The 27,500-nt window shown below is 44.1% G+C and overlaps 3 protein-coding genes across 3 annotated transcripts in view; 2 read left to right on the top strand and 1 right to left on the bottom strand.

The window, feature by feature from the left end:
- Positions 1-5,780, bottom strand: part of LOC139424514 (coiled-coil domain-containing protein 85A-like) — a 47,010-nt gene extending 41,230 nt beyond the window's left edge. Inside the window, exons 1-2 of the mRNA XM_071176436.1 lie at positions 5,185-5,780; positions 2,896-4,048 (exon numbers count right to left, since the gene is read on the bottom strand). Coding sequence (XP_071032537.1) covers positions 2,896-4,048; positions 5,185-5,421 — 1,390 coding nt within the window. The 5' untranslated portion in view covers positions 5,422-5,780. The remainder of the gene's footprint in view (positions 1-2,895; positions 4,049-5,184) is intronic.
- Positions 5,781-6,248: 468 nt separating this feature from the next.
- LOC139424513 (protein transport protein Sec23A) lies at positions 6,249-20,131 on the top strand. Its single transcript, XM_071176435.1, has 17 exons — positions 6,249-6,429; positions 7,860-8,085; positions 8,501-8,558; positions 8,820-8,906; positions 9,824-10,060; positions 10,803-11,030; positions 12,664-12,822; positions 14,140-14,255; positions 14,538-14,742; positions 14,948-15,037; positions 15,254-15,360; positions 15,682-15,835; positions 16,226-16,303; positions 17,082-17,243; positions 17,769-17,855; positions 19,408-19,629; positions 19,897-20,131. Exons 2-17 carry the CDS (start codon positions 7,865-7,867, stop codon positions 19,984-19,986), a joined length of 2,301 nt encoding a protein of 766 aa, XP_071032536.1. The 5' UTR covers positions 6,249-6,429; positions 7,860-7,864; the 3' UTR covers positions 19,987-20,131.
- A 5,226-nt stretch (positions 20,132-25,357) lies between these two features.
- The window catches only part of LOC139424512 (germ cell-specific gene 1-like protein), an 11,804-nt gene continuing 9,661 nt past the window's right edge, over positions 25,358-27,500 (top strand). The window contains exon 1 of the mRNA XM_071176434.1: positions 25,358-25,662. Within this exon, the coding sequence (XP_071032535.1) occupies positions 25,374-25,662 (289 nt within the window). The 5' untranslated portion in view covers positions 25,358-25,373. The remainder of the gene's footprint in view (positions 25,663-27,500) is intronic.

Here is a 27,500-nt window from a genome sequence, read left to right as displayed (position 1 = left end):
TAACAACTGCTACTACTACTACTATTACTACTACTGTTACTACTAATGCTGCTGCTACTACTACTACTACTACTACAACAACTATTACCACTACTGCTACTACTACTGATACTGCTAGTACTGCTAGTACTATTTGTACTATAACTGCTGCTACTATTACTACTACTACTGCTGCTGCTGCTACTACAACTACTGCTACTACTACTACTACTACTACTACTACTACTACTGCTTCTGCTACTACTACTACTACTCCTACTACTGCTGCTGCTACTACTACTGCTGCTACTACTACTACTACTACTAATACTACTGCTGCTACTAATACTACTGCTGCTACTACTACTACTGCTACTAATACTACTGCTGCTACTAATACTACTGCTGCTACTACTACTACTGCTACTGCTGCTACTAATACTACTGCTGCTACTAATACTACTGCTGCTACTACTACTATTACTACTACTGTTACTACTAATGCTGCTGCTACTACTACTACTACTACTACAACAACTATTACCACTACTGCTACTACTACTGATACTGCTAGTACTGCTAGTACTATTTGTACTATAACTGCTGCTACTATTACTACTACTACTGCTGCTGCTACTACTACAACTACTACTATTACTACTAGTCTAGGCTTTATTTGGGCATTGGTTGGTCTAATCTAGATCAAATAGTTCGACGCCTAAGCATTTTTTTTCCATTTTGCCAAGTAAGGCAAATGAAAGTTCAAAACTAGTCAAACATGTGCACTTCTACTTCAGTCCTGCGTATTCTTGAGCAGTAGTTAGTTCTTCTAATCTATATTGTACGGATCTATCATATGTTTGGGTCCATATTTATTTGACCTTTATTTAACTAGGCAAGTCAGTTAAGAACAAATTCGTATTTTCAATGACGGCCTAGGAACAATGGGTTAACTGCATGTTCAGGGGCAGAACGACAGATTTGTACCTTGTCAGCTCGGGGATTTGAACTTGCAACATTCCACTCACTAGCCCAACGCTCTAACCACTAGAATACCCTGCCGCCCCATATTGCAAAGTAAGGTAAACATTTGTAGTAAACTACTACTAGCTATTAGCCTATTCTGGGGACAGTGGTTAGTTGTACTAAAATGTAGATAATACGTATGCTACGGTTCTATATGTTTTGCTCTATATTGCAACGTAAGGCAAATATTTCACCTTGCGCAAAATGTCCTGTGGCTTCTCTCTCTCCCCTTTCTCTCTTTCTCTCTACCCCTCTCTGTCCTCTTCATCCCTACTTTCTCTCTCCGCCAAGCAGAGCCACTCAGCACTTTTACCTCAGCTAGAGAAATCCTCATCAGCCTCCGTGGGGTATCCAAACACCAGCCAAGGGGGTACTTTGATATTCTCTCCCTGACACCCTAACACCTGCGGATCTCCCAACGAGATGGGTGGAAACCACCGCAGATTTGGAAGAACGAGGAAGTGTGTTAGTGGAACGGTTGAAGTGGAGGCGGCAAAGGAGGTGGGAGGGGAAGTTAGGGGAATCACTTATTACGAGAACGTCTTATATACACTATACCCTGCACCTCAGTGTGCACTTTAAGTGCAGTTGATTTGGAGCCGCCTTGGATTCCATTAGAAACATCCAAGCTTCATTCAACCTCATTCTTATCAAGCCTCTATTCCCAGCACCCTTCAGTTCCCATCCAATACCTCCAGAGATATGGTTATACACATCTAATGGATTCTAATCACGGTTCTTGTCAGTTTTTCTAATTTAATTACACCAGTTCACGACATCTCTCAATCTCTTTCTTGTTCTCTGTCTCTATTTCTCTGAGCAAACTTTTACTTTTGAGCAAAATTACTTTTATGAGCCACATAGCTAATGAAAAATGTAGATGTCTTTGGTATTAACTGTCTGCAGAGGTATATGTGATATGTGCATACAGTTTAGAAATGTACACCGAGTATAATAAACATTAGGAACACCCCCCCCCCCCCCTTTGCAATCAGAACAGACTCGATTTGTCAGGCCATGGACTCCACAAGGTGTCAAAAGCGTTCCACAGGGATGCTGACCCATGTTGACTCCAATACCTCCCACAGTTGTGTCAAGTTGACTGGATATCCTTTGGGTGGTGGACCATTCTTGATACACACGGGAAACTGTTGAGAGTGGAAAACCCAGCAGCGTTGCAGTTCTTGACACAAACCGGTGTGCCTGGCATCTGTTACCATACCCTGTTTAAAGGCATTTAAATATATTGTGTTTCCCATTCATGGCACACATACAGGACACAATCCATGTCTCAGTTGTCTCAAGGTTTAAAAATGATTCTTTAACCGTCTCCTCTCCTTCATCTACTCTGATTTATAGTGGATTTAACAAGTGACATCAATAAGGGAACATAGCTTTCACCTGGATTCACCTGGTCAGTCTACTGCATGTAACGGAAAGAGCAGGAGTTCTTAATGTTTTGTACAGTCAGTGTATAAGGGTCTGTATGTGTCAAGGTTGGGGCCCATTTAAATTGAAGCCAGTCAATTCAGGAAGTGATTTCAATTTAACATTCAGAAATGTAAAACCCTTTGAAATATATATCTTTCTAGTTTTTCATTTATTGAAAAGTCATTGAAAATAAATGCCCTTTATTCAATTATTTAATTGGAATTTCAGTTTACTTCCTGAATTTCAGATTACAGTACTTCCCTGGTATATGTGGTTGGGTGGACTGGTGTCTGTCTGTGTGTCTGTGTGTGTGCGCGCTCGTGCGTTCTGTTTGTATGTGAATGAATACTTATTTGAAATCTCAATTAACCCCTGTATTCTTACTCGCCTTATAACAGTCCTTGTAACAGTCCTTGTAACAGTCTTATAACAGTCTTATAACAGTCTTATAACACCTACCGTTCATGCCGTTGTAGATGCTCCTGTGATGCGGTGACAGCTCTTCAGCGGTGGCCGGTCTCTTCTGTGCCTCTCTCCCAGGGCTGCCGAACTTCATGTGGTCTGGACTCCCACTATACTGGTGCCTGTGAGTCTCTGGACTGCCCCCGGCCGACATCACACAGCCCTTCTCATGGTGCTGGTGCTCTGGCGTCCCCAACCCTAGATGTGCCTGTCTGGGCTCGGGGCTTCCACAGCAGCTACCACCCCCGATGCTCCCCCTGTGGTGCCTCTGGTAGAGCTCCCCGGCGCTGCCGCCCTGACCCGACCCAAGGAGGTGCTGCTGTTTCTGGGAGAGAAGCAGGTCGGAGCTGTGGAGGTGGTGGTGCTTGGTGGATGGGTGCTGGGACTCGGGGCTACGGCGTCCCACATTGCGGCCGTACTTCTCGGGGCTGAGCCCCCGCATGGAACGGGCGCTATGGGTGTGGTCGGGCACCGAGATGGAGCCGCAGCGGGGCCGGCAGAGCTGGGGCATGGCGTAGGGATACTCCAGGCTGGTGCTACGGTGCCTGCCCTGGGGGTGAGGAGGCTCAGGGCTGGAGGGGATCTCACGTTCTCCACTCACACTGCCAGCCCGGGGCTTTTGGAGATGCTCCGGGCTCCCAGTTCCACCGCCCCCGAGGCTACCGGCGTGTGTAACCAGGTGGAGCTGCTTGTGGTGGGGGTGATCGGAGCTGTCGGCGCTCCCCGCGCTAGACGTACTACTTCCATCCCCCACGTCCCTCATCAACAACCCTGTCCCGGGGACCAGCAACAAACTACTCTGGCTATCGATAGAATTCCTACACCCTCCTGCCACCCCCACCACACAACCTCCCCCTCCTCCTCCTCCACCAACCCCCACCCCTCCACCACCTCTTCCTTTCTCCTCGTCGAGCAACAAACAGAGTTCTTTGAGATCCAGGTTCTCCCGGACCACCTCGTCCTGCCGCACCTCCAGCTCCTTGAGCTTCTGAAGGTACAATGTCACCTCCTTCCTCATGATGGAGGCACTGTAGCGCCCCAGTCGCTGCCACTCCCTGGACACCCGCTTGCCCTTCTGACGGTCGTCATCCAGGAAGCAACACAGGTCCCTCAGCTCCCGGTTGTCCTCCTGCAGTTTCTGGTTGATGTCCTGAGGAGAGGAAAGGGGATGAGAGGAGTGGAGTAGAGAAAGAGAGGTGAGAAGTGTTCATTAGTGCTATTTTATTCATTCACACTTATCTAGGTCCCTGCTGAGGTAGAAATATCTTATTCGAGGGAACCTCGCTTTAATATCATGTCAATCAAAGACAGAGTCAAATAAAAATGAAATTCAGCTGCTCATAAACCTCTGTATTACATAAATATGGATGTGAAAATGTTGGATGTAAGAGTGGTAGAGGGCAAATAGTATGTGAGTGAGCTGAGAGAGGGAGGGAGGGCAAGCAAAGCACCAGGCCAGAACATACCTCTCTCTCTCATTTGCAACATGATGGCATCTTTGCCCAAAGTTCTTCACCTCCCCTAATTATCCATAATAACATACTCCTCAGACCCTCCAGCACGTGTAGTTTAATTAGGTACCATGGTGCTTCGGGCTGGGCTTTTGGGCCTGCTCTCTGAAGCAGCCAAGGATCCTTCCTCCATCCCCATGTGCTTCGTCTCAGTCGTTCCTATCTCATTTTAATGAATCCCAGAGTATCGGAGTAGAATGTTAAATCAAGTCTATGTAGCTTGGAGAAATAATAAGATTATGCCAGGATTATTATTGCTAGTTACACTGCACCAAATAAGATTTGGGAGAGAGAAGTCATATATTTGGGGAGTTTAATGAGTATTCTGGGTTAAATAGGTTTACTCTTGTCGCCTAGTAGAATTTGTTGATGATATTCCAAGAGCAAGCATCAAAGTTGCGCCACAGGCCTACACACCAAAGCTCTTGCAAAGGAGATGAAGACTAAAGACAACAGGTGAGTGAGTGAGAAAGAGAGAAGAATGATGATGCTTAACATTCAGCCCAGATGCCCTCTCACTATGCTTTCTGGTGGAAGATGAAGGATGCACACACAGGTAGGCTCATGCACGCTCACAGCTACATGCACAGGGAGAGGGAGAGAGATCTTGTCAAATGAAATGAACTAATATACATCCTGCCTCCATTTAAAGAACGCGCAAACTCAACCACGAACACCCTCTTATGCTGTGCGCGCTCAGGTGCGCCAGTGCGGCCTCCCCGCCGTTAACTATGATCTCATCTTTTTAGAAATGCCATGCGCGCTCATTCCTCACCTTCAGCCCTCTTATCTCGTTCAAGTGCAGCTGGAGGCTGCGATTGACCTCGCGGATCAGATTGCTGTGGTCCAGTATCACGCTCATTTTATCGGCTTCAGACCGCCGGAGCCGCCGCACCAAATCCTCTTTGGTCCACTTGAGAAGGTCCTCGTCCTGTATATTTGAGATGTCCTCCGCTGGACTTTCACTCTTTGTTATGGACAGCGAAAGCTGTGGCTGACTAGCTTTTTCCATCCCTACGGTTCCGTTGTCGGGAATACCGGCGACAAAAGGCTTGAAATACAACTCAGAGGGCACTGACAGTCAACCACCGCTCGCAGTCAAACTGATCCGGAATTACCGTTCGAAATCAAATGCATAGTTAGTTGCCTGACCTCTCTCTGTGCTCGGAACACTTCAGCCCCCAAATGCAACAGCTGAGGACGCCGCCGAATCCCTCGTCCAACAGTGAAATATAGCCCTAGAAAAGGCTACGTGCAGCTATCTAACATCCCGAAACCCCGACATGGACTATTTTTTAGTTCATGCAAGTTTGCACCTGAATACATCCACATTTAGTCTCTTCCGTCCTGAAGTGGAGAGAGCTTCGGCGGGTAGCGGGTTGCTGATGCGCATCTCCCGCCTCTTGTAGCTGTACAGTCCAATACATAAGGGAGGAGGAACCGCTGTAGCATCGCTAGGCAAGTGCACTGCGCGTGAATAGAGGGAGAGAACGTGACTGCAGTGACTAGCAGAACCTTCTCTCTCTCTCTCTCTCTCTCTCTCTCTCTCTCTCTCTCTCTCTCTCTCTCTCTCTCTCTCTCTCTCTCTCTCTCTCTCTCTCTCTCTCTCTCACTCTCACTCTCTCCCTCTCTCTCTCTCTCCATCCAAGTGTATCCATCAAATGATGCGGGGGTGATAGGTATGCGTTGGGACCCAGCGCCATCTACAGATCAAAAGCCATGGGCTACAGCATTTCGTCATCTTTATTATGGGCCTATAATAAATTCAGGACTTCATTTCCCATGATCCTCGTGTGCGTGCTTGTATCCTACGTCATGGACACGAGAGCCAGAAAATGTAGTAACACGTCATTCTACTGAAGTAGAGGCACACCGGCCGGGAGTTGCACCCTCAGATTCTTCGCTCTCTCATTCTGTTTGCGCATCGGTATTTATCACCTAAATGCTGATCCGATTTGATTTATTACAGTCTAATATATATTTACCTTCGTCTGGATTTCCAACCGGATCTGTATAAAAGGTATAGTTCTCCGTCTGATCTGCCTGCATCAATTTGATGAAAAGTGTCTAGCTAGGCCATTCTGTTTGCGTTTCCTTGGTGGTTCGCCCAGGAAAAAAGCCGACTAAACGCTGGGTTTGTCCGTTAGAAAGGCTAGCCTAGTTAACATGTATCGTTAATATAACTTGCATGATCGTGTTTTATATCAAGTTAACATGATATGTCGATGGCAGATCGACTTTAGAAACACTCCCGGAATTTGATAAAAATGCTAACTGACGTTAGCTAACGTTACCTAAGATCAACTAGAACCTGTCGCTAACTAGCTTGTTGCTGCTACTAGCATCCGCATCCTTTCAGGAAGACATCTCTACCAGGGACGAGATCCTAAAATGTGATTTGTGATACCCGTCTAACCATTTAACTACTAGCTTGTAGCTAAATGTTGCCAAGATGATCATCATTTGGTTCCCAGTAATGGCCAGTAATAGCTAAGATGTGCCAGTATATAGCATAGCTAGAAGAGACCGTTTTTAGTCTGTCAATTTAAGCACTCCGTTGTGTAATCAATGGATCGATGCTACTTCGAGTGAAGGGTCCTGTAGGCCACCTGTCAATCACCTGTTAGAGCTGTTTGATGCTGAGGGTTCCCCTGAATGAGAGAGTGGAGAGGTGCGTGGAGGTTCATCTGAATTAGATAGCTGAAGTGAACTATGGTTTGGAACAGACAGTTCAGTCTTGATAAGTGTGTCAGAAGACCTTCAAGTGGTGGTGGTCTGTTCCATACCATTACATGGAATTACTGTGTTTTGTGCAATCATGTGACATGCCTGTATTTTTACCAAATTGCAGCTTTAATGCTTTTCCATTGAACTCAAAATGTCCCCTTTTCTTTTCATGTCAGATGTTCCAATGCCATCATCAGACAATTTATCACATTTTTTGTGTATTTCTCATTTCTAGATAAGATCAGATAAAAAAAATTGCACATGTCACATGATTGTCCAAAACACAGCATATGTCTGGACTTCCAGAGCTATAGATATCTAAGACATCTGGTTACTGCCATTCATACCTATCGAGGCATGTAAGCCAAAGACTCACTCGTCCCTGAAATGTTACGTAGTTCAAATAGGTGTGACCAATATTTGCGTAGGATTCAAAATTAGCTCAGGGATTTAAGTATCAAACATGCCAAACAGGTTTTGATGACGAGCATCATCGTCATTCATGTTCCACATAGGCCTCCACCTATGAACTTGGAACAAAGCCGTGGAAAGTGAGAGTTAGCTCACACCGAACTCCAGACTCAAACAGCTCTCGGAGAAGCTACGACAGACTACCTGCCCTTAGCTAGAGCTAGTTTAGCTATCGGACTAACTACTCTCCATATTTATTTATTTAACCAGACGAGTTTATTAAGAATCTCTTCACTTTCTTTCCCATTGAAGTTGCCATGGCGACATACCAGGAGTTTATCCAACAGAATGAGGATCGGGACGGCGTGCGTTTTAGCTGGAACCTGTGGCCCTCGAGCAGGCTGGAAGCTACCCGGCTGGTAGTGCCTGTCTCCTGCCTCTTCACCCCACTCAAGGAGAGGCCAGACCTGCCACCGGTGCAGTACGAACCGGTCCTCTGTAGCAGGGCCAACTGCAAGGCCGTACTAAACCCGCTATGGTGAGTATTTGAGGAGTGGAGGTGAATGTTGTTGTTTTAGGCTGAGTGAGTGTTTTAATTGTTGCTTGTTGACGTTTTTACAAGCACTTAGCTAGAAGCTAAGCTATGTCCAACGACTTACATGGCATCGCTTTGTTTTCAACTTCAGCATTTTATTCTTCTGAGAACTTACGTCTCGGGTGAAGGGAAGAGTAGGAGAAGAAAGGGATCACCAACTAAGTTTTTAATATGTTTAGGAATGCTTAGGTGTAACTATATCACTCAGGGACAGGTGTGGTGGATCAACCCTATCCACACCTTAACAATCCAATGTCTGCTCTAGAAGCTCTAAAAGCCTCAGGCTATGTGACAGGTCTGTTTGACTGCTGCTGTACACTGTATCCAAGTAGCTCTGTCTTTCCCCCCCCCTTTGTAGCCAAGTTGACTACAGAGCCAAAATATGGGCGTGCAACTTCTGCTTCCAAAGAAACCCAGTGAGTACACCACAATGGACTAAACTGAGCTGTCGGACCAAACACTATTCCACCATAGAATACCGAGGTGCATAATGTACCATTTAGACCTATAATAATAGCCATATCTGTAGGCGGCCTACCTACATTCCTGTGTTTATACTAGTCATATTCCACAAAGGAACACAGCTGGTGGTAGTAGGAATATCTTTAAAGTGGCCTGTCTACATTCCCTAGCAGGTGAAGCTAACCACTTTTGTCTTCTCGTTCTCTCCTTCACAGTTCCCCCCGTCATATGCCGGCATATCGGACGTAAACCAGCCGGCTGAGCTCATGCCACAGTTCTCAACCATTGAGTACATAGTGCAGGTAAACACGTACAGTTCTACATAGAGATCTCTGAACTTTGCACATAGACATTATGTTCTGTACACGCGCCTGGCTTTGTAGTTGTGTGTCACAAAATTGCTTCATCAAATATGAATGTTTCTTTGATCCTCAAGTTGAGTTACCAGCCACAAAGAATGTACTGAAAAATGTACACACCACATGACATTACCATCACTTTTTAAGTTTTAGGTACCAGCAGCATACCCTGCATACCACTGCTGGCTTGCTTCTGAAGCTAAGCAGGTCAGTCCCTGGATGGGAGACCAGATGCTGCTGGAAGTGGTGTTAGAGGGCCAGTAGGAGGCACTCTTTCCTCTGGTCTAAAAAAAAAATATCCCAATGCCCCAGGGCAGTGATTGGGGACATTGCCCTGTGTAGCGTGCTGTCTTTCGGATGGGACGTTAAACGGGTGTCCTGACTCTCTGAGGTCATTAAAGATCCCATGGCACTTATCGTAAGAGTAGGGGTGTTAACCCCGGTGTCCTGGCTAAATTCCAAATCTGACCCTCAAACCATCACGGTCACCTAATAATCCCCAGTTTACAATTGGCTCATTCATCCTTCTCCTCTCCCCTGTAACTATTCCCCTGGTCGTTGCTGCAAATGAGAACGTGTTCTCAGTCAACTTACCTGGTAAAATAACGAATAAAAGTTGATCATTTCTTTAGACATTCTTTGTCTTTGCTGTTTATTGTAATGGACGTTGTCAATTTACAAAGTGACATCGGGTTACAAAAGTCACTTGACTTCAGTGTATCACATGTCATGTGACACCATCCCAACATGGAAGAACTCAAAACACTGCAACATAGAAAAAACATGTCAACTCAAAACTAAAGACCCAGCACTGTTTCTGTAAAATAACCTCTCCAATCCCGTCTCTGCCACCAATGTAGCGCAGCCCCCCGAACCCCCTCATCTTCCTGTACGTGGTGGACACGTGTCTGGAGGAGGAGGACCTGCAGGCCCTGAAGGAGTCCCTGCAGATGTCCCTGTCCCTGCTGCCCCCCAACGCCCTGGTAGGCCTCATCACCTTCGGACGCATGGTGCAGGTCCACGAGCTGAGCTGCGAGGGCATTGCAAAGAGCTACGTGTTCAGAGGAACCAAGGAGCTTTCCTCCAAACAGATCCAGGTCAGTCAGTAACTGTTACATATGGGAAGGCAAGTAGTCTTGAAAATGCATTCATTCGTTTTGGGAAAAGGTCTGAATTAGTTGTACAAAGATGACTGTTGGCTATATTTATGACGACAACCGAGGGCCGCATTAAATCTGTCAAGGACCGCATTTGGCCCGAGGGCCGTATGCTTGAGACATCTGATCTAGGTCAAAGTCTGCTTTGTCCATAGAAATAGAATAGGATCTTTGTTGTGGTCGTTTGTCATTTGATCATGTCTAGGTGTCCTTGTATCAATTGGAAATTAAATGACAATAAAACAGTAGAATGGGGACAGGATACAGGTCAAAGACAGCCAGGTGTCACAGGATAGGATAAGTAGATATGATTGGCTCTTTGGGATGGTTCTGAATGACATAGAATGGGTCTATGCCACTACAGGGGTAGTGTTCTATACAGAAAAAAAGCCCTAGGTTCCTAACACCCAGAAACAGAGTGTTAGGCCTATACAGCCGACAGGGAAAACTCCCTTAGTCTGCCATGTAATATTCAAAAACATTGTCAGAGGTACTTTGAAATACAGTGTTGTATAAATACAGTGTTATATATGATATTGTGTACAGTCAGAGCGTTAGGCCTATATAGAATAGAGTCAAGAGACTGGCCAGGACAAGAAAAACTCTTAGGCTGCCATGCAATATTCCACAATACCATTGTTGAAAGTCCATGAGAACTCATAGCTCTCTTTCTCTCTTTCAGGAGATGCTAGGCCTGACGAACCCATCGGCATCTGGGCCTCAGGGTCGTCCCGCGGCCCCTCAGGATCCAGCCGTCACCTGTCGGTTCCTGCAGCCGGTCCATAAGGTAGACATGAACCTGACAGACCTGTTGGGAGAGTTGCAGAGAGATCCCTGGCCTGTACCACAGGGGAAGAGACCACTGCGGTCTACTGGAATAGCACTGTCCATCGCCGTGGGCCTGCTGGAGGTAATAACAGTTACATAAGCGTGCATACACACACATACACACACACACCCTTACACACACACACTTACACACAAACACACAGTCCTATGTACACACTTTGTGCGGTGTACAAATAACCTGATTCGATGTAGTCAACATAGACAACTGACCTTCAAAACTAAACTGAACCTTACCCTCTGACATGTCACAGGTTTCAACTAACCTTTCACACACTTCCTCTCTCTCTCTCCTTTTCTCTCTTTTTTCTCTCTCACACACTGACATTATCTCTTCAGTTAGGTCTGCCAATAGTACCACTTGTACTTTCTTAGGTCAAAGGTCAGCTTCTTTCTTTTTGCCTTATTGCTCTCTCTCTCTCTCCACTATCCTCTCTTCTTCTTTCTGGTAACACAACTAACATGCTGTAGGTACATGTTAAAACAGCTGTGTTCCCTGCTGTCCGGTCCTCTGGTGCTGATGTCTACTGATAATGTCATGATTAGAGAGAAACATCTGAAGTCTAACTTCATCCATTCTGATGGTTCTAACTGTGAACTTCCCCTTAAGGTGCTTTTGGGAAACCGGCCTCTGGTCTGTATGGTAACTTAATAGGAATGAGTTTCTTGAAGGGATATCGGTAGTTTGGTGAATCCTTACCGTGACTGAGGGAGCATTTGCATACAATGTCACAGTCAAGTCACTTGGGATGTCACTGTAATGGGGAAATGATTTAGTTTTAGAGTAATTAACACGAGGCTTGGCGTATGTTTTCCCTTCATGTAATACACAGTATATCCCGTGTTCTGTTTGGGACAGTCATTTGTGTACGGGTTGGTGGTCACTAGAATTGATAGTGAATGTTCTGGATTGTTGTCATATCTGTTGATGGTGATGCCAGACTGGAGGTACAAGGACACAGGACACTGATTGTTAATGTGTTCTGTGACACTGTGATTCCGTAGCGGCTGAGGTTGTGACTTCCTACAAGCCTCTCGGTGGGTTTTTACAGAGCATTGGTGCTGTGAGATTAGAATGTAGGGGTTACTGAATAACATACATTTTCTCTGCTTCTGTTCTGGAGGTGTCTCCCTGTTCCAACTTCTTAAAACCGACGGGATTTAGATTGCTGTTATTAACGATTGCTGTCGTTATTGTTCACCTGGAAATTCCCAGTACATTCCGTTATATCATACTACAGTTAAATCATACTACAGTTATATCATACTACAGTTAAATCAGACTACAGTTATATCATACTACAGTTAAATCATACTACAGTTATATCATACTACAGTTAAATCATACTACAGTTAAATCATACTACAGTTAAATCATACTACAGTTAAATCATACTACAGTTAAATCATACTACAGTTAAATCATACTACAGTTATATCAGACTACAGTTAAATCAGACTACAGTTAAATCAGACTACAGTTAAATCAGACTACAGTTAAATCAGACTACAGTTAAATCAGACTACAGTTAAATCAGACTACAGTTATATCATACTACAATAACCTAATGGCAGCTTCTGTGTTGGCAGTCACATCTCAGTCAGAAATGCCATGTTTGATACCATGGTTGAATTACTAAAATAAATAAATCAAATCTTGACCATACTGACCATAGCCACCGTCTTTCCACCCCCAGGGTACGTTTCCCAACACAGGGGCCCGTGTGATGATGTTCATGGGCGGACCCCCCACCCAGGGCCCCGGGATGGTGGTGGGAGACGAACTCAAGACCCCCATCCGCTCCTGGCATGACATCACCAAGGACAACGCACGGCATCTGAAGAAAGCCACCAAGGTCAGTCCAAGAATAACAGAATGGATAGCGCAGAATGGATAGGGCAGAATGGATAGGGCAGAATGGATAGGGCAGAATGGATAGGGCAGAATGGATAGGGCAGAATGGATAGGGCAGAATGGATAGGGCAGAATGGATAGGGCAGAATGGATAGAGCAGAATGGATAGCGCAGAATGGATAGGGCAGAATGGATAGGGCAGAATGGATAGCGCAGAATGGATAGCGCAGAATGGATAGGGCAGAATGGATAGGGCAGAATGGATAGGGCAGAATGGATAGGGCAGAATGGATAGGGCAGAATGGATAGGGCAGAATGGATAGAGCAGAATGGATAGAGCAGAATGGATAGAGCAGAATGGATAGAGCAGAATGGATAGGGCAGAATGGATAGCGCAGAATGGATAGGGCAGAATGGATAGGGCAGAATGGATAGGGCAGAATGGATAGGGCAGAATGGATAGGGCAGAATGGATAGGGCAGAATGGATAGCGCAGAATGGAAGTTTTATTGTCCATGTCGTACATGGACACTGTGAAAAAGAGAACTTGTATGTGGGTTAGTTATATCTTGTACAAGTCGTTGTTTCTCTGTTTGTCCTTAGTGGGCTAGTTTTTAAGAGTTAAAGCTGGAATCCTTAATTGGTGGAACTGCCACATCCTTTTGCGATATTACAACAACAACAGTTGTTACTGGAAACTACGAACACGTATTTTTCTCGGGTGTCATTGCACGCTCGATAGAACACAATACGTGGTGCAATTCACAGGAGGTTGGTGGCACCTTAATTGGGGAGGACGGGCTCGTGGTAATGGCTGGAACTTTTATAGGTAGAATGTTATCAAATACATCAACAAATGGTTTCCATGTGTTTGATGCCATTCCCTTCTCTCTATTCCAGACATTATTATGAGCCGTCCTCCCCTTTGCAGCCTCCACTGGTGCAATTTTGTTTTACCATGCTGTGCGACACTCCTTAGCTCGGCAACAAAAACAATAACAATGGTGTTGGGGCGGCTAGCGGCTTCCCTCCACTGCGGATTCCATCTTTAAGACTACGCTAGTTTTTAGAGCTAGAATGGATGAAACAACTTAAGCGATTTTTGTCTTAATATAGTTTAGCTTAATTATTTTTCTTTCACTCACGTCAAGCTCTCACGATGTGTCAAATATTTCGCTCAAGTTTGCGCTCTCTTCTCTCTCCATACCTCTTCTGTTGAGGTATGTTCATGGAAACCGGTGCTCCAAAGAGTTCTCAAGGTGCTACCCAGCACTGTTTGTATATGTTGCAGACGGTTCCCTTGTTTTGTTTTATTCAGTACTACGACGCCTTGGCGAACCGTGCGGCAGTGAACGGCCACAGTATTGACATCTACGCCTGTGCCTTGGATCAGACCGGACTTCTAGAGATGAAATGTTTATCCAACCTCACTGGGTTAGTACCAGTCTCAGACGACCTACGACTGACCTGTATCCTATCTTCACCTGATTTCCCCTAGTTGTGCTTAATCCCTCATGTCCCTGGTGATTTGAGAACTGTCTACAGAAGCTTTTATTTTATCTGAATAAGAAGTACAATTCCTCTACATTCGATAGAATGACTTTTCCAGAGACTTCATCCTCACTAGCTCATTGACTTTTTTCATTTTTGTATTTATATTCGAATTATGCTGCTGAATATTCATGTTTTTTTTCCTCCCGGTTTCCGTCCTCTCAGAGGTCACATAGCGATGGGCGACTCCTTCAACACCTCTCTGTTCAAGCAGACCTTCCAGAGGGTCTTCAGTAAGGACCACAACGGAGAGTTCCGCATGGCCTTCGGAGGCACGCTGGAAGTCAAGGCGTCCAGGGAGCTGAAGGTATCGGGGGCCATCGGGCCCTGTGTCTCCCTCAACACTAAGGGACCGTGTATATCAGAGAACGTGAGTCTTTCAGGCCCATACATAATCCAAACAGGGTTAAAGAATAATCATCCAGAAACGGTCCCAAAATTCCCAGCTTTTCCAGAATTTCAGGAATGTTTTGCGGGATTTATTCAACCTTCTATTCTAATAGCATTTTCCTCTCTGGAAGTGAATTGGGAAGCTGTTTTTCATTGACTTCAATGGCCCTTTGTCTCTGTTACAGGAGGTCGGTGTTGGAGGAACAACGCAGTGGAAAATCTGCAGTCTCAGTCCCTCCACGACGTTGGCCTTGTACTTCGAGGTCGTCAATCAGGTGAACACACTTCCCTTTGATCAAACACTTGTTCCTCATTTCATTCTTACTCAAAGTAGTCATTGATTTGGGTCGACCAAACCAATGTAATGTGACAATTCATTATTCACACCTCAGTGATTCCTTAGGACGTGGTTTTGAGTATTCAAGCAGGATGTTTAGCAATATTAAATGTACTCCTATCCTAACTATTGTAGTTATATTTTCTCTCTGCAGCACAATGCCCCAATTCCTCAGGGTGGTAGAGGAGCGGTCCAGTTTGTCACCCAGTACCAACACTCCAACACCCAGAGGAGAATCAGGGTTACCACCGTCGCCAGGAAGTAAGTCTTCTCTCTCGCTTTGAAACAGTAAACAGGAAGTGGGTTTGCAGAACTGCTACATCGTTCTTGACTGAAGTGTGACTGAACTGACAGCCCTTACAATATATATATGCAAGACTCTATATGTTGTACACGTCGTATTTCTCACATTGTCTTTAATCAGTGAGTCAATATTGGCCGTACAAATGAGGAGGTTGACATTCGCCCTGCCCTGTTAAATGACTGGAAGTGGACGTGCAGCCTAGATTTGTGCTTACGCACACGTGCGTCAGTCTCGCCCTGCCCCTAACCTGTCCACTCCCTCTTTCTCCCTCCATCCAGTTGGGCCGACGCCCAGTCCCAGATCCAGCACATCGAGTCGTCCTTCGACCAGGAGGCGTCGGCGGTCATCATGGCCAGGCTGGGCGTGTTCAGGGCCGAGTCGGAAGAGGGGCCGGACGTCCTGCGCTGGCTGGACAGACAGCTCATTCGCCTGGTGAGTGACAGCTAGGCTGACCAATGTGTGACAGGCTTTGTAATGTCATTGGGCATTGGTCCCACCTTGGCTATTCCAAGAGAGTAGCCTGTTGTTCTTCACATAGCTGAATGTATGTAGGACTTGTGGGTGATTGTGGATAGAAGAATCCTTTGTATTCTTGTGTCTCTTTGTTCTTATTCATTGTAGAAGAATGTAGAAAGGAGTTGTCTGGAATGTGAAGCAGAATAACACGAATACTAATTTGCTGACAGTTTTTAAATCCCTCTGTGATGTTTCGGGAAGTTGTGTTGGATACCTAAACTAACAGCACTTGACTGAAGTCCTGAAGGTATGTGTTGATTGCCTTAGTTCAAGACGCTGACGTTTGTCTTGTCTCCTTGGTTACAGTGTCAGAAATTCGGTCAGTTCAACAAAGATGACCCCACCTCCTTCAAGCTCTCGGAGTCTCTCTCACTCTACCCACAGGTAAGACTGACACCTAGTGGTACACTCTGGAACTATATGAGCTATTTAATAAGAGCCCTTCAATTACAAGTCCTCCTAATAGAGGTGAAGTGGAATAGATTTAACTAGCTCATCGAGATCTGAATGATTACTTGAGTGCTTACCTCTAACTTTAGCAAAAAATAATATTTATGTCAAATGGGATATATGTACTTGAAAAAGTAGTCACCGGCTGGCTATATCCTATCACCACCCAGCACAGAAGCAGAGAACGGTGTAATTGGCCTTGTCTGACAACTTAACACCGGCCAGAGGCTTGTATGACGTTGAAACAAAAGGCAGTGACTTTGTCAGTTGCTACAGAATCACACAATAGTGTGTCCTTGTACCTCTAGTCTAGAGTCAATCACTGTCAACAGACAGGAGTTTAATCCATAACACACAGCACTGTGTCTAGTGGCCATCAACCCGAGTGTCACAAACAGAACACTGAAAAGTCATGTTTATTACAGAAGTGGAAAATATATAAATCTTCTAAACATTGTGTTAATCACTCTAAACTGAACGTTAACTTTATTCATCTTGAATATTCCCATTGCACAGATAATCACAACTCATAACTTCCACTTAGTTTAGTTGACCTCGATGGGATATGTACAGGAACATTTGATGATGCAAGAAGCAATATCCCAAATGTAAAAAAAAATATGTATATCATTTGATAGGATTTTTTTTAGTTAAAAAAAAGATATATTATTTCATTATAATCGTTAGAATAATGTCTCTGTTCTCCCTCTAGTTTATGTTCCACCTGCGGAGGTCGCCGTTCCTGCAGGTGTTCAACAACAGCCCAGATGAGTGTTCCTACTACAGACACCACTTTGTCCGCCAGGACCTGACCCAGTCTCTCATCATGATCCAGCCCATCCTGTACTCTTACTCGTTCCACGGACCACCAGAGGTCAGACTCTTACCAAATACTATGGACACACACTAATGACACACTCTAATTACACACTCTCGATCTATATTGTGTACTAGATGGCGACGAAAAACACGGTCGACCAGTTTCTAGCTCCTAGGAAACTTTGCAGTATTTTTTTTTTCTGAATGTTATTTCTTACTGACGTTTCTTAATTTCTTAATACATTTTTTTTGCATTTGTGTGTATTGTTAGGTATTACTGCACTGTTGGAGCTAGAAACATAAGCATTTCACTGCACCTGCAGTAACATCTGCAAAACGTGTATGCGGCCAATCAAATATTAAATATTGAATTTAATTCTAATCAACTCTCTAAATGATTTGTTTCCCAATCTACTCTGTTATAAAACCAGTCTATATATTAGATAATTAGGTCACATTTCCCTAAGAACTAATTAGTTTAGTCAAATATTCACATGCTCAATGAGTTCCACACTACCTTTCTCTGTAAGAAAATGGATGTGAGACTTATCCTGTTGTGTCCCGTCTGTCTGTTCTACAGCCTGTTCTCCTGGACAGTGGCAGTATTCTCCCAGACCGGATCCTCCTCATGGACACCTTCTTCCAGCTGGTCATCTACCATGGAGAGGTGAGAGGTCACACAGGAAAACAACGGGGCTGGTGGTCTAATGCTAGTTATTAGTAGCTGGAACACCACTACTAATTATTATTATTATTTCCTAGCATCTCAAACTGAACATCATCATGTAGAGCATAAACAACAATGTAAATCACTATCAATATTACAACAAGAAACTGTGTGTGTGTGTGTGTGTGTGTGTGTGTGTGTGTGTGTGTGTGTGTGTGTGTGTGTGTGTGTGTGTGTGTGTGTGTGTGTGTGTGTGTGTGTGTGTGTGTGTGTGTGTGTGTGTACCTGCCTGATGTGATGGGTTTGAAGAAATGGGATACATATTAGTAGATTCATTATGTTCATTCACAATGCCCTGTCATTTTCTGTTCTCAACATGTTAAGAGAATTTTCTCACAAAAGACAAAAAAGAGATTAGCTGACAAACAGCTGGCACAACTAACACCAACACCCTACCATGACAATAACCCTGGTGTATATAACTAACACCAACACACAACATCCTACCATGACTATAACCCTGGCCTATACAACTAACACCAACACCCTACCATGACAATAACCCTGGCCTATATAACTAACACCAAAACACATCCTACCATGACAATAACCCTGGTGTATATAACTAACACCAACACACAACATCCTACCATGACTATAACCCTGGCCTATACAACTAACACCAACGCCCTACCATGACAATAACCCTGGCCTATATAACTAACACCAAAACACATCCTACCATGACAATAACCCTGGTGTATATAACTAACACCAACACACAACATCCTACCATGACTATAACCCTGGCCTATACAACTAACACCAACACCCTACCATGACAATAACCCTGGCCTATATAACTAACACCAAAACACATCCTACCATGACAATAACCCTGGCCTATACAACTAACACCAACACACAACATCTTAACATGACAATAACAATGGCCTATATAACTAACACCAACACACATCCTACCATGACTATAGCCCTGGTCTATACAACTAACACCAACACACAACATCTTAACATGACAATAACCCTGGTCTATACATCTGACACCAACACACAACATCCTACCATGACAATAACCCTGGCCTATATAACTAACACCAACACACAACATCCTACCATGACAATAGCCCTGGTCTATACAACTAACACCAACACACAACATCATACCATGACAATAACCATAACAATAACCCTGGCCTATACAACTAACATCAACACAAAACATCCTACCATAACAATAACCCTGGCCTATACAACTAACACCAACACACAACATCCTACCATGACAATAACCATGACAACAACCTGGCCTATACAACTAACACCAACACACAACATCCTACCATGACAATAACCCTGGCCTATACAACTAACGCCAACACACAACATCCTACCATGACAACAACCTGGCCTATACAACTAACACCAACACACAACATCCTACCATGACAATAACCCTGGCCTATATAACTAACACCAAAACACATCCTACCATGACTATAACCCTGTTTTATCTCTCTCTCTCCACCAGACCATCGCCCAGTGGCGTAAGGCGGGTTACCAGGAGCAGCCGGAGTACGAGAACTTCAAGCATCTACTGGTAGCACCTGTGGATGACGCCCAGGAGATCCTGCAGACCCGGTTCCCCATGCCCCGGTACATCGACACAGAGCACGGAGGCTCCCAGGCTCGCTTCCTCCTGTCCAAGGTCAACCCCTCCCAGACACACAACAACCTCTACTCCTGGGGACAGGTAATACAATGTTCATTCATTCTTCAAAACGGAAACTGAGAACCAGTTTGTATGTACAATAACAGCTGTGGACCTGATTTGGAAATAGGTTTCATCATGGGGAGTCAATTGTATTTTTCTTAAAGGAATTCTAGTCTTACAAGTGGTAGAGCTTCATGTACCATCTGTCTCTATTCTGCTGGCCATTTTGAATCTGATCCAACTGAAGGGAGCTTTACTCTAGTGTTTTCACCATACTCATCACATTTCTGTCTTCTCATTCTCTAGGAGACCGGAGCCCCCATCCTCACAGACGACGTCAGTCTACAGGTGTTCATGGACCACTTGAAGAAGCTGGCTGTGTCGAGCGCCGCTTAATGTCCCAGTCCCGGGACCAAAGTGATCGCCTCGTGACCAGACCGATATGCCCACCGTTCTATTTCACTTCACGATACGTCTGGTTTACGAGGCGACCAAAGTGAAGGACGTGAAAGGAGAGCGGGATGAGAAGGAAAGAGAGAGACATTCCTGTATTAATACAGGGACCTAGTAACATTTCCTTTCCCCACGTATGACCTATGATGGTTTCAAATCCTCTACAGGGACCTAGTAACATTTCCTTTCCCCACGTATGACCTATGATGGTTTCAAATCCTCTAAGTTATTATCATTCCTGCTTTAAGTTTCCCGGAATTTTGCTTCCCTAAAATTGTGATTGACATGAACTTCTCCCCCATACTGGAAAAGCCTTACTGCACCTCAGTTGTAGCCTGGTCCCAGATCAGTTTTTCATGCCTTGACAATGACCGTAGGAGTTGGCTTATACAGCACAAACAGATCTGGGACCAGGCATCCTCAGATATTTATCACAGTTCTTACATTCCATCTCACCTTTTATAATAATAATTTGGCTAATGATTAGAATTGGTTTCCTTGTTTGTCTGTCTGTGGTAAGGCATGTAGCTACTGTAGTAGTTTGGTCAATGATTACTGCTCGAGACGCTTAAAATATTTTTATGTGCTTGATAACGTCCTATAGTTTATTTTTTCCATAAAATTTCCCCTAAATAATGATTCGTTTAAATAATGTTCTGATGTAACTGTCAATCTATCCTCGTAGTGCTACTGTTTTCCTTGTGAATACAGAAAGACTGGAAGTTCAATGAAAAATGCTGTTATTGTATTAAACAAAACCTTTCTTTTTTTCTAACACATCTTTTACATAGTCTCGTCAACTGACTACATTTTCCACATATCTGTTGTCGTACCATCTGGCATTTTGTACTACTTACCCCGAAACCCCTCATCACTGTTCTTTCACTCGCCTACTCTAGTCTGTTCCTGATGTTAACACTTGTACTTACTGTAACAAAAGGGAACGTAATTGATTGATTTAGTCTGACTGATTTGTTTCTCAATGCTATGCATATAAAGTATGTCAAGACAACCTTATTCACCAGCTATGTATTTTATGTTTCCCTCATTCTTGTTTTTGTATGGGTTTCTATGTCATATAAATGTGTCAAATAGATCAGCAATACCAGAGAATCATTCATCCTTCCATTTCTCTGGTCTGTGTAGACGGACACCATATTCCAATTTTTTGTCCCTGGCAAGCGAGCCTATGACTAGTGGAAGTGTGAACCATAGAACTAGGAATTAGAATACTAGCATTCTGGCCCTTCTATGGTACATAGAGAACATCCTCATTCACACAGATAAGCTAGGGGTCAAAGGGCAGCTGTCTGGTTCATAGTGTAGCTGATTCCTGTATCGACTGTGTTTCCTGGTATCCGGTCTTAATGGTCTGGCTGGTTCATCTCATCCTCATTTTGTATTTATTTTTAACCTTTTATTTAACTAGGCAAGTTAAGAACAAATTCTTATTTACAACGACGGCCAAACCCGGACGACGCTGGGTCAATTGTGCACCACCCTATGGGAATCCCAAAACGGCCAGATGTGATACAGCCTGGATTCAAACCAGGGACTGTAGTGACACCTCTTGCACTAAGATGCAGTGCTTTAGACCGCTGCGCCACTCAGGAGCCTGGTAATTTACTTCAAAGGGACTTGATCAAATCAGTCGCTTCACTGGGCAGTGAGCAATATGGATCTGCATTCAATATTGGAAAAATAACTACCACAAAAACAATTGTAATTTCCACTCTCACACTCAATGTCCCACAGCACATACACAATCCCATCAAAACACAACTGATCAGCGACAACGATGAGAGTCTATAGGGAGGAGGTCAGAAACCTGGCCGGGTGGTGCCAGGACAACAACCTCTCCCTCAACGTGATCAAAGGAGATGATTGTGGACTACAGGAAAAGGACTGAGCACGCCCCCATTCTCATACACGGGGCTGTAGTGGAACAGGTTGAGAGCTTCAAATTCCTTGTTGTCCACAACAAACTAACATGGTCCAAACACACTAAGACAGTCGTGAAGAGGGAACGACAAAGCCTGTTCCCCCTCAGGAAACTAAAAAGATTTGGCATGGGTCCTCAGATCCTCAAGGTTCTACAGCTGCACCATCGAGAGCATGGTGACTGGCTGGTTGCATCACTGCCTGGTATGGCAACTGCTCGGTCTCCGACCGCAAGGCACTACAAGGATTAGTGCGTACAGCCCAGTTCATCACTGTGGGCAAGAATCCTGCCATCCAGGACCTCTGTATCAGGTGGTGTCAGAGGAAGGCCCTAAAAATTGTCAAAGACTCCATCCACCCCAGTCATAGACTGTTCTCTCTGCTACCACACAGCAAGCGGTACCGGAGCGTCGAGTCGAGGTCCAAGAGGCTTCTTAAACAGCTTCTACTCCCAAGCCATAAGGCTCCTGAAGGGCTACCCAGATCCCTCTTTTACGCTGCTGCTACTCTCTGTTTATAATCTATCCATAGTTAACTCTATCTACATGTACATATCACCCCAACTAACCGGTGCCTCCGCACATTGACTCTGTATATAGCCTTCCTTGTTATTTTACTGCTGCTGGTTAATTTGTTACTTTTATTTTCAATTTCAATAAAGCATTATTGGTTAGGGGCTTGTAACTAATCATTTCACTGTAAGGTCTACACCTGTTTGTATTTGGCCCATGTGACAAATACAATTTGATTTGAACTCAACAATCAGCCTGTGACAAACAAACACTGTTCTAGAAGCTGATTCTAAAGCGCCCTGCACACCCAGTCAGACAGTTTGATTTCGAGGGTCTGTAAAGTGCAGATTATACTAATCCTTAGTCTCTATCTGTTGAGAGACTAATTCCCCTCCATCTATCAGCTTCAAACTGAAGTCACCAGCCTCCAAACACAAGTGAAGCCCCATGTTTATGGCTGTGAACCAAAGGGCAATCTATTCCCCATATCGTGCACTGCTTTTGACCAGGGCCCATAGGGCTATGTAGGGAATAGGGTGCCATTTGGGACACATATCATATCCGTGCTTACGATGTTGCTCCTCTTACCTCTTTGGAAACACATGTGCTTTAAAAATAAAGCCAGGGCTGGTGGATCAAAAAATGTCATGATCTCTATGCAGTAATTCGCTTGTCATAGACACTCCTGCGTAACATAACGGCGACCATTTAAGCTCTTTTGTATGTGTGTGTGTCCATTTGTTGGGCTATAAATGGCATTGGTATTTAACGTGAGGTCTCAGGGTTGACAGCTGTTGACATGGACTGAGCATTATTCAACCGAATCATCATATTTCATTGCCTGATCTCCCCTGCATCAATGTATCCATTTTGCAGTATATTTAAGCTTTGCATGTGTTGATGATTGATATTTTTTCGTGTCTAGGACATTTTGATTTCCTGTTTTATCAGTCAACTGTGTGTGTGTGTGTGCGTGCGTGCGTGCGTGCGTGTGCGTGTGTGCGTGGACCATTTCTATCTTTCTTGAAAATGTGTATCAAAGCTTAGAGCCAAACCTGTAAGAAAGCATTTTTGTCTTGTTTTATGTGCAGTACATGTGAGCGCAATCGAAATATGAACCCGTCCTAACTGACACATACAATTGGCCAATACATGTTCCATTTCAACGTATGCCCTAGACATGTTAAGTAAGCAGAATGTATGGAATATGGGTTATACAACAATGGCCCAGTTGAGTCCAGCTGCCTCCCATACAAGGGGAGTAGGGTCACTGATGGGATGGAATACTAACCAAATCAGTTCTGTATGGAAAGAATGACGAGTTCTTTGAACCAGTGGGCGTGGCTAGGACCTACAGTGATAACTAAATATAGGCTATGTACAAACCTGTCACTGACTGTCTAAACATTTACTCCACCACAGGAGGTTGGTGGCACCTTAATTGGGGAGGACGGTCTTATGGTAATGGCTGGAGTGGAATAGTATCAGATATATTAAACACGTGGTTTCCAGGTGTTTTATGCCATTCCATTTGCTCTTTCAGCCATTATGAGCTGTCCTCCCCTCAGCAGCCTCCTGTGTACTCCACCCTAACCCCAATCCATGTTTCCTTCTATTTGTCTGTCTGTTACAACTACTGTAAAGAGTCTGTAATGAGTACTGCAATCTAGATATCTCCCTCTGTCGTCAGTGGGGATGCTTCATGATCACACATGTATCAGAAGAACTGTTGTGTCCCACCAATGTCATACACACACACACACACACATTTTGGGTGAAGTATCCTGGCTTTCTGTTGTAGCTTATCCAATCAGAGTCTCATGTGAGCGTGCTGTCTCTCAAGCGTGAGAAGAGCCGCTGTGCCACCGCCTCTACCAAACCCAGTATCCCAGATTATTGGGAAAACAAATTGCTTATTGGACATTTGTGACAGGCACACGAAAAAAGGAAGGAGGATGCATTATGACGAAAGAAAATCATCTAATACACACAGTGGACTTGTTCGTGTCCAATAAGTAATTTGTGTCTATTTCACAATAAGCTGTGATGGTGTGTTGGCTTTTACACTGTCAGAGGGGAGAGGGAGATCGAGTGAGACGTTTGAGTGATTACCCAGTTGCTGTCGACGTGGCCCTTCAATTAGAACAGAGCCGTCCTTGCAGAACATTATAGATGGACTTTATGGCAACACTTAACTAGTTGACGTCTTAATGGTAACACTGAACAATGGCCACCTAGATAGTCTTTATGATAGGCTTGTCTTGTATGTTGTTTGGACTTGTATGTTGTTGATCATTTTGTCATTGCCAATGGAATAGTCCCAAAAGTGCTAGTCCTACCCATCTGGCACTCCACCCCAGACAGGCTCAGTCAAACAGTCCAAGTATTGTTCTGAAATATAAGAAATAGCATTGATCCTATTCCCAGTCTGATGCTATGGCTTGATTATTGCTCACACAAAATTAAATATCAATGAACTGTAATCTCATCTCTGAGAGAGGGAAAAAATAGAGAGAGGGAGAGAGAGAGAGAGAGAGAGAGAGAGCGAGCAGCTCATCACAGATTGAAGGCGAGCATCACCGATACAAATCCCACAGATTTGTGTGAACAAGCTCTTCAAATCTTTTGACGTGACAATCCTTCAGCGAACGGATGAGGGTCATTTCAGGGCACTTCGTGTGAAAATGATCTAATGGCTAACGACTCGAACAGATGCGGGTTGGAGTGCCAAATTATGTATTTTATTGCCGACAAGTTGCACATCAGTTGAAGCTTATTTTCGGTGGAGTTTGACCAGTTTTTCATTACCTGTTTTGATTCATATTGGATGGATGGTGAGTGAGTGAGTTATCTAATAAGTGCAGATATCTTTGGACAATGAAGACCACTCGCAAGTGCAGGGCACTGCTGTCCGTTAGTATGAATCTTTTAGCACTATTTTTCTCAATAACTGCTTTCATCACAACATACTGGTGCGTCGGCACGCAGCGCGTCCCCAAGCCGAAGTGCACTAAACTTCGCACCCACAACTGCATCGATTACGGAGTGAACGAGACGGACCCCAAAGTAGTGGTGTACAGTTGGGAAACGGGGGACGACCGGTTCCTATTCAGACAGTTCCACACCGGGATCTGGTTCTCCTGTGCGGAGAATATCCATGATGAAGGTGAGGTGATGAGGTTTTGTTGTTAATGACGTTGTCCGGTCTTGTTGTCAATTAATTATAGTGAGGTCTCTGGAGTGTAAAGGCTAAAATTATATGGATATTTACAGGAAGGAGGTTTGCAGGTGTGTGTGTGTGTGTGTGTGTGTGTGTGTGTGTGTGTGTGTGTGTGTGTGTGTGTGTGTGTGTTCAAACTATTCAATCAATACCGGTTTCTAAGTAGGCATTCTTGCCATTCAAAAAGAACACCCTATACATTCAGAGATAGACAAGGGTCTATAAAGGATTGTTACACACACACACACACACACACACACACACACACACACACACACACACACACACACACACACACACACACACACACAGAGAGAGTTATGTATAATTGCAGCTATTAAACTCTGCAGTCCTTGCTATAATTCCTTAGTTGTGTCACTATGAGAGCCATTCTCATGTGTCATCATCTTGTGTCACCATAGTAACTAAGCGTCAGTCTCCAGATGGGACATATACATACATATTATCTAAAACTGCAAGCTAAGGATATTTACAAAGTTATGAGTTTTTTAGGGTAATCACCCCCAGTTTATGTAGGCAGATGCCATTTGTCAAAAATGGCATCTTGAATAACGAGTTGTCTATTGAATAGCCTAAAGAGCAGTTTATCCCGGCATTAGAATCATTGGAACATAGGATGGGAGTTTCGAGTTACGGTACAGTGAACCCTTGGTAAGAAGTTTAGAGGACATGAGCTTAGTGCTTTTAGAAAGGGTCCCTACTGGCTCTGCTCGTACTTTACCTTAGCATTTCACTTCTTACAGGACTATAGGGTACTAATAATCTACCCTAGCAGTCTCTCTTCTTACAGGTCTATAGGGTACTAATAATCTACCCTAGCAGTCTCTCTTCTTACAGGTCTATAGGGTACTAATAATCTACCCTAGCATTTCTCTTCTTACAGGTCTATAGGGTACTAATAATCTACCCTAGCATTTCTCTTCTTACAGGTCTATAGGGTACTAATAATCTACCCTAGCAGTCTCTCTTCTTACAGGTCTATAGGGTACTAATAATCTACCCTAGCAGTCTCTATTCTTAAAGGTCTATAGGGTACTAATAATCTACCCTAGCAGTCTCTATTCTTAAAGGTCTATAGGGTACTAATAATCTACCCTAGCAGTCTCTATTCTTAAAGGTCTATAGAGTACTAATAATCTACCCTAGCAGTCTCTCTTCTTACAGGTCTATAGGGTACTAATAATCTACCCTAGCATTTCTCTTCTTACAGGACTATAGGGTACTAATAATCTACCCTAGCATTTCTCTTCTTACAGGTCTATAGGGTACTAATAATCTACCCTAGCAGTCTCTATTCTTAAAGGTCTATAGGGTACTAATAATCTACCCTAGCAGTCTCTATTCTTAAAGGTCTATAGGGTACTAATAATCTACCCTAGCAGTCTCTATTCTTACAGGTCTATAGGGTATTAATAGTCTACAGTAGCAGTCTCTCTCCCTACAGGTCTATAGGGTACTAATAGTCTACAGTAGCAGTCTCTCTCCCTACAGGTCTATAGGGTACTAATAGTCTACAGTAGCAGTCTCTCTCCCTACAGGTCTATAGGGTACTAATAGTCTACAGTAGCAGTCTCTCTCCCTACAGGTCTATAGGGTACGAATAGTCTACAGTAGCAGTCTCTTTCCATACAGGTCTGTAGGGTACTAATAGTCTACGGTAGCAGTCTCTCTCCCTACAAGTCTATAGGGTACTAATAGTCTACAGTAGCAGTCTCTCTCCCTACAGGTCTATAGGGTACTAATAGTCTACAGTAGCAGTCTCT

The sequence above is a fragment of the Oncorhynchus clarkii genome, chromosome 13 (assembly GCF_045791955.1).
Source record: "Oncorhynchus clarkii lewisi isolate Uvic-CL-2024 chromosome 13, UVic_Ocla_1.0, whole genome shotgun sequence".
Classification (NCBI taxonomy): domain Eukaryota; kingdom Metazoa; phylum Chordata; class Actinopteri; order Salmoniformes; family Salmonidae; genus Oncorhynchus; species Oncorhynchus clarkii.
Note: the sequence above shows the minus strand (reverse complement) of the source record. Positions and strands in the feature narration are given on the sequence as shown.

Coding starts and splice junctions, on each gene's coding strand:
- LOC139424513 (XM_071176435.1), top strand. CDS start 7,865: ATGGCGACATACCAGGAGTTTATCCAACAGAATGAGGATCGGGACGGC. Junction 8,559..8,819: donor TCTGCTTCCAAAGAAACCCA/GTGAGTACACCA, acceptor TCTCCTTCACAG/TTCCCCCCGTCATATGCCGG. Junction 14,256..14,537: donor TGTTTATCCAACCTCACTGG/GTTAGTACCAGT, acceptor CCGTCCTCTCAG/AGGTCACATAGCGATGGGCG.